General features: G+C 36.4%; 1 protein-coding gene across 1 annotated transcript in view; it reads left to right on the top strand.

Annotated features, from left to right (window-relative positions):
• LOC145252430 (UPAR/Ly6 domain-containing protein crok-like) overlaps positions 1-7,873 on the top strand; it is an 81,302-nt gene that overhangs the window by 50,941 nt on the left and 22,488 nt on the right. Inside the window, exon 2 of the mRNA XM_080111827.1 lies at positions 2,756-2,887. Within this exon, the coding sequence (XP_079967953.1) occupies positions 2,756-2,887 (132 nt within the window). The remainder of the gene's footprint in view (positions 1-2,755; positions 2,888-7,873) is intronic.

Here is a 7,873-nt window from a genome sequence, read left to right as displayed (position 1 = left end):
CCATAGTCTGTGATCATATCCTTTGCACCAACCCTGTACTAGCATCTTGAACATGCTATTAGACAAAACACTATCTAAATATGGAACATTCTGGTAGCCTGGATAAAAAAAAAAAAATAATAAATCTTTGATCTTTTGTGTGAAGTAAAATATTTTTCGGTAATGCTAATGTTGACTGATTATGGATTGATATGACTCAGATAATTTATCTTTCCAAAGTGGTAACACGACACATCTTTCAAACTGTGATGACAAATAAATGGCGACATGTTCAGACTTGAAGTGAGATTTGATTATTGACAAATCAAACATCTGTTCTGGACATTCGCTTGCTCACATACTGCAAGCGTTATCAAGATTGAGTCGTCATTGCCGTTAATCAATGGATGCTATCTTCTAATTAGGCTCGTGGAGTCTCTTGCCCAGAATGTCAGGCTTTTATCTGGTTCCTGGAAATTTTAATGGCCTGGCTCTGACTTAAAAAGTTTTCTTCTGCTAGAAATAAACTCTCTCTATATTTCTCAGTCTGTCCGTTCCACTTTTTCTCTGGAACTACTCAAACGATTTTGACTGAAATTTCATATGAACCTTTATAAGGTGCAGCGAACTAAGTATTATAGTATCCATTCAATGCACAGCGATTAATAGGAATTTGAGAAGGATGTTGTAGTTTGCTTGAAGCATTGTGCATAGCATGAAAGGAGTTGTGGTTGAAGGCTATATCAATGCGGTTTGTAGGAAGCGCACTGTGGACACAAGTTAGCATATAAAAGGACAATATTAGAAGGAATTTTCAATTAAATTACATTTATTTACCCACATAATGTGTCGTACAAGATGGTAGGTGTTGATGTCCTTCATTTTAGAGTAGTATTTCTTCTTTAGGGGCTAAAATTAAAAAAAAAAAATTTGTCGCAATACCATATTTAATTTCACTTTTTATCAGAAACTACTGGATCAATCTGGGTAAAATTTTGTACTGACCTTTGATGAGGTGCGTAAACTAATTATATGGCATCCATATGATGCATAATTAGGCATCAATAGTGATTGATATTTAATGCAAAATGAGCACAGTTAATCATATCCAACCATCAATTGGGCATGAAACATTAATTCTGAGTCAACAGGCTATAACTTTTTCCTATTTTTAATGAACTTTTTTATATATTGTTTTTTTTTTTTAATGTGAATAAAACTGTTTTCTAAAGTCCATGATTTCCATTTGTTTTTCATTAAGAAAATCTAAAGAATTCAATTTAAAAATGAAAAAAAAAAAGCAAATTCTCTCTCTCTTACTTGTAGAACAGGCAGATGGATGCTACATTTCGTCAATGGGACAGAGGCTGAAGCTTAGATGACAGTGTGTATATATATATATATATATATATATATATATATATATATATATATAGTGTGTGTGTGTCTATGTATTTCCGTATCCCCTATTTACTGTTTCTGTCTCCTCACCATCTTTCTCCACTTTCTTCCCTATTTTTTCCTCATTATTTAATGGTGACTCATATTTTATTTTAAATTATCTACATATATACTACCCTTTGTAAATGGGAGGTTGTTCCCATATTATGCCTCCTAAAATCCCTTGAAAATACTTGAAAGAAACCGAAATTTGGGGAATATTTATAAATTTGTATCTAATGCTTATTAAAAGTTCATAAAATTCGGAGATATCTGAATTTTGCGAAGGGGTTCTGTAACGTCACAGGAACAAACAAACAAACAAAAAATAGAAAATCCGACTCGACTTTTTTTTCTTTCTTAATATAAATCGTTTATTATCGTTTTTCTTTCTCGCTGCCACATGTCCATCTCACCTGGTAGGCGTTTCTCTTTCTTTCAACTGCATGCTGGCCACAATCAGCCTATTCTTGCATTCATTTTACATGTTCGTCTCTTTCGGCGCTGATTTTGTTTCTCCACAATCATGTGTCTTTTTTTTCTTCAGATACAAGCCTGAGCACACTTGTGTTTAAACGCTGCTCCTGCTGTTAATATAATCGCTTGCCGTCCTTCAGCTGCTGCTGCTTTCATACATACTCATACGCACTCTGTTACAGTTCCATGCGTTCGATGATTCTTAGTATCAACTATTAATTTAAACAAATAGTTTGAAGTAAGCAAGAAATGTCAGCATATGCAAAAAAAATAAATTGATCGACTCTAGTCAAGAGCAACCTAAAGGCTTGATTATTTGGAGATGAGGGATAGACATTAAAAATGATGCCGGATGGTAAAAGATGTTTAAAAAAGATAGTAAAGAAGATATAAAAAATTAAAAAAAGGAAAAAAAAAAACGTATAAATCAGTATAGAAAGCAGGAAAAAAACATTTATGGAAATAAAGGTGGTTAGAAGCAGGCTCGCCCTCTTTTTATTCACCAAGCAGCTTTTTTAATCCGATAACTTTAGTGTAATGAGACTGATATGTCCACACACACACACACACACACACACACACAACACATTGCTATTTATTATAATGGAGGATTTGTTATTGATCAATATTATGATAGCAGTATATTCTTTTCATTGTTTTGGCTCTGTGTATCCGTTGATATGTTATGCTTTTATATAGAGTGATGTGGTTCTCGGTTGATTAACTGTGTCTATGCCGGATATATACCCGAGAGTCAGCAGAATGATAAGAATATTCTGTTATTATAGCCCTAGTGACAACCAATAAATAATCAAATTGTTTGAATAATAAGATTAATATTTTCTTTATTTTCTTTCAGGTTATGGAATAAAATGTTTTGTGTGCAACTCTTACCATCAGCAAGATTGTGGCGACTGGTTTAACAATGCCACACACACCGTCCACCAATGCGATCCAGAGGAGGACAGATGCAGAAAAATTGTTCAACAGAGTAAGTTTGGCTTAAAAAAAAAAAAAATGAACAGATCTATGACCGATTCCCTTTCTTTTATAACCCTAGCTTTAATCCTAATCCCCACTGCTCTATAGACATGGAAGATTTTGATATAACATAAAATATAGGTTTCTGCCATCCTCGCTGTTCCTATTATCGGTTTTGCTTTTCATATTAAATTAGTTGTTTTGGTTTACGGCATATGAACCCTTTTTTTGGTCATTTAATGTTGAATCCAGTCATTTTGGTAAAAAAAAAAAAAAAATTATACTTCAAATTCATATCTTCAAATATTCGTGGTTAAAGGAGCTGTTTGAAGGCTACATCAATGCATTTTTTCACATAGGCATCATCACTTATCAAGGCCAAGAGGCCACTCAAGGATAATGGTTAAAGAGTGTACAGTAGACAATTGGACAATATAGTACTCGTTAATAATGGAAATTCAGTAAATTTGTTAACTTGTATGGAACGGCTCATCAAAAACTTGTTTACGTTAGACTTGAAGACAACCATAGTTGTAGTTAGCTGGAAAGCAGGAAAATGGAAGACAATTCCATAGACGTGCAGTTCTAAGAAAGATTTGTTCATGGAATCTACGTTTAGGTTTAGGCACAGATAAAGAGTTGGGGGAATTATTGATAGTGTTTTCTGCTAGACGGGTGTTTCTTGTGAAAGTTTGGCAGGGGGGGGGACCATACATTGGAGTTCAGTCAAGCACTTTCCATGAAAATAACGATAAAGCAGAGAAAATCTCGCAACATCTCTTCTGTGAGAAAGAGGTTGCAGGGAAGAGAAAAAGACATCTCCTACGAGGCTACAAAGTCTATTTTGAACTCTATCAAGGCAGGATAAGTCCTTTCTAGCAGCTCCCGCCCCGATGTGGCAACAGTACTCCATCCTTGGATGTACCTGGCTCTTATATAGATAGAGAATTGCATCAGCAGTGAGATATCTACTGGATCGATAGAAGGATCCCATCATTTTTCCAGCGGCCTTGGCAATGAATTTAATGTATATGTTCCATTTAAGATCAGGAGTAAAGGTCAAACCCAGAAGCTTGTCAAAACACGAGGCCTCCACAAGATGAGAGACATTCATTTCAATTGATGCCAGATGGGGATCAGAGCGTTGATGATGTAAAGATAAAATCTTGGTTTTAGATGCAATAAAGTAACCAGCCACCTCTTTCCCCATTGTATCACTTGTTCAAGATCAGAGGAGAGAGAATCAGAGAAAACTTGGTTGTTTATGGTCTTAGATGTACTACCATAGATAGTAGTGTTATCAGCATAAATGTCTAAAAATGATGTAAGGATGTGATTTGGAAGATCATTAATGAAGATCAGGAAGAGAGTTAGTCCCAGAATGGACCCCTGAGTGACTCCAGCATTAATACTGTGAGCTTCTGATTTCTGCCCCTCAACTACTACTCTTACGAACCTATCAGAAAGAAATGATTTAATAATTGAGGAGATATTTCCAGCTATACCATAGCTAGAGATCTTGTGAAGTAAACGTTTATGCCATACTCTATCAAAAGCCTTTGATATGTCAAGAGCAATTGCCCTAGAAAGGTAGCCTGCATTCGTAGTTCATCGAAAATACTATGAACACAAGTTATTATATAAAAAATAATGACAATATTAGAAAGAATTTTCAATAGTTTACAATTATATTACATGATATAATTGAAAATTCCTTCTAATAATGTCACTCTTTTATATGCTTACTTGGGTCCACGTTTCCTACAAACCGCATTGATATAGCCTTCAAAGTCAACTCCTTTCATATTACACACAATGCTTCAAGCAAACTACACCATCCTCATTTATTCCTGGTGTTTAGTTGTTTTGTAAACTGAAAGGAAGAACATTAGTTTGCATTTATGGTTTATTCATACTAACGTGCTTCTTGTATGTATTTGTTTATGTGTATAATATAAAGAATGTTTATGTATATAATATAAAGAATGTTTATGTATATAATATAAAGAATGTTTATGTATATAATATAAAGAATGTTTATGTATATAATATATATATAAAAATAAAATATATAATATAAAGAAAGATCCTAAGTTATCAGGATACAAGAAATGGAAATATTTTGCGTGTTGAGGACAAAAACAAATTTTTTTGTTTACGAATCTCCTCGTTCCAACGTTGCCTGGTTATTTTTATTTATTTTTATTTTTTTTTACACGGTGGTCACCACTTATCAAGGCCCGGAAGCCACTCAGGGATAAGGGTTATTGCAAGTACATTATGTTAGTGTGGAGATTTGATGAAGTGTTTACTTAAGGGGGCGGTTCATTAGGAATTTGTTAACGTTGGACTTGAAGACATCCAAGTTGTAGTTAGGTGGGAAGCAGGCAGACGGAACAGAGTTCCACAGGCGTGGTTATCAAATAAGTCGAACACAAAACAAAACTTGGCAAAGTTGAAAGTTGATTAAGGAAATAACAAGAATAAAAGACGATGGATAGAATGTTTGGGCCAATTGTATCTCCTAACATTCTTCGGGTGTATCTTGTCGAACTCTGGAATCTTTCCAGCATATACTTGAAGAAGATCGGAGTTTACATCATCCAAAATGTGTAAATAGCACTTGACTGGAGAAATACTTGGCATAATCAAATCATTCTAAGATAAGAGAAAAATTGAACTTGTCCTTCATGTCCATACATTTAAAGAACATATCCAGGTTGTACATCTAAACAATATGATATAAATGCAGGAGTGCCTCAAGGGTCTATCCTTGGACCTCCATTATTCCTGATATTTATAAATGACCTCCCTGACAAAAGTGTTTGTGAGCTGGGTATATATGCTGATGACACCATGCTCTAAAACAGACATGACAAGAAAACAAATGAACGCATATCTAAAGATATGACAGAAACACTAGAGGATGACCTCCGATCTGTAGTGGAATGGGGACAAAAATGGATGGTCACATTCAATGCTGTCAAGACTAAACTTGTTTCCTTCAATAATTACAAGAAACCTTCACTACCACCAATAGCAATAGCCAAAGACTCTTTATCTGAAAGTACATCTTTTAATCTCCTTGGCCTAACGTTCACAGGAAACACGAGTTGGAACAATTACATTGAGAGTATTGTCAGGACCGTTGTGAAGAAGGTAGGTTCTCTCTACCATGCTAGAAAGCTACTAACGCCCGAAAGTATCCTATACCTCTATAAGGCCACCATTCGTCCATGTATGGAGTGTTGTTGTCATATTTAAGCTGGTGCATCTGCTACTAGTCTCTCACTCCTGGACAAGGTTCAGAAGAGAGTCGCCAACCTGATAGGTCCTGAACTCTCTAAGCTTCTGCTTCTGTCTCATCGATGAAATGTTGCATCCCTCTGCCTGTTCTACAAGTACTTTAACGGTGAATGCTCTGACGAACTGCAAGCACTTGTACCCCCTCGACATAAATACCCCCGACAGACCTGACAAGCAGCTAAATCCCACCTCTTCAGAGATCCCTAGATGTAAGAGGGCCTTCTACTCCAGTAGTTTCTTCCCCAGAATCGCTAGACTTTGGAATTCCCTTCCGGGACCCTGCTTCCCCAACTGTACTGACATGCAGAAGTTCAAGTGTAACACGAACTGACATCTTGCTGCCCAACTCCCTACATAGTACCCCTGTAGCTTATGTTCTCTGATAGTAGCCCCCTACATCAAAGTGGCGATGTGCCTTGTTTGGGGTGAAAATGTAATTAAAAAATTTTTTTAAATATAAATGTGGGTGTGCCACAGGGGTCGATCCTTGAACCGTTATGATCTTCGGTATTCATAAATAACTTCCCTGATAAAATTGTCGCCAAGATGGGTACCTTTGCTAATGACACCATGCTCTATAACAGACTCAAGGTGAAAACAAATGAACACAGATCTAAGGAAATAGCTAAAGCCTTACAGGAAGACCTCAAGTCTGTAGTGGAATTGGACCATAAATGGACAGTAGCGTTAAATGCTGCTATGACTAAGCTTCTTTCCTTTAATAATTACAAGAAGGCTTCTCAACCACTAATAGCTATGGTTAATGATACAATACTTCTTTCAAACTCCTAAGCTTAATATTCACTGACAACATGAATTGGAACAGATACATTGAGGTAATTGCCAAGGCTGCTGCAGCTGCGAAAGTTGGCTCTTTACTATGCTAAGTTACTCACACCTGAGAGTATCCTGTACCTCTACAAAGCCACCATTTGCTTATGCATGGAGTATTGTTGCCACATCTGAGCTGGTGCATCTACTAGTTTCTCGCTCTTAGACAGGGTTAAAAAAAGAGTCACCAACCTAATCAGTCACACTAGCAACCAATCTCCAATCTCTGTCTCATCGCCGCAATGTTGCATCTCTGTACCTGTTTTACAAGTATTTTAATGGAATGCACTCTGAACTCAAAGTGCTTGTAAACGTAAATACCTCCTCTCCCCGACTAACCTGACAAGCAGCAAATTCTCACCCCTACACTATAGATATTCCTAGATGCTGAAGAAACTTAGTTTCTACCCTCAAACTACTAGACTTCAGGATTCGCTTCAGAGTCCCTGCTTCCCTGACTGTACTGACATGCAGAAGTTCACTTGTAATGTGAATGAACAGACATCTCGCTGCTCAACTCCCTACATAGTAATCCTGTAAATTTGGTCTCTAAAAAATGTAGATCTGGCCTCTCGGCTGGGATCACAGTGTAGTGTCTGTTCGGAGTCTGCAAGGTTAATTTGTCTTTGGTCAATGGAAGGCGAACCCTTCTATACTGAGGCAATTTTTATTTTTGCCTATTTCCAGAGAGCCCCTGTTTGGGGAGCTGGTTTTCCTCCCACATTAAAAATAACCTTGTCTCACATTTTGCTTATCTGGTGCAACAAATAAATACCAATAGTAGCCCTTACATCTAAGTGGCACTGTGCATTGTTTGGGATGAAATAACAAAAAAAAAATAACAAAAAAAAAAAAGTAG

Source organism: Euprymna scolopes, chromosome 29 (assembly GCF_053919585.1).
Source record: "Euprymna scolopes isolate OS-2025 chromosome 29, ASM5391958v1, whole genome shotgun sequence".
NCBI classification, from domain to species: domain Eukaryota; kingdom Metazoa; phylum Mollusca; class Cephalopoda; order Sepiida; family Sepiolidae; genus Euprymna; species Euprymna scolopes.
The sequence above is the reverse complement of the archived record's forward strand: the minus strand, read 5'-3'. Positions and strand labels throughout refer to the sequence as shown.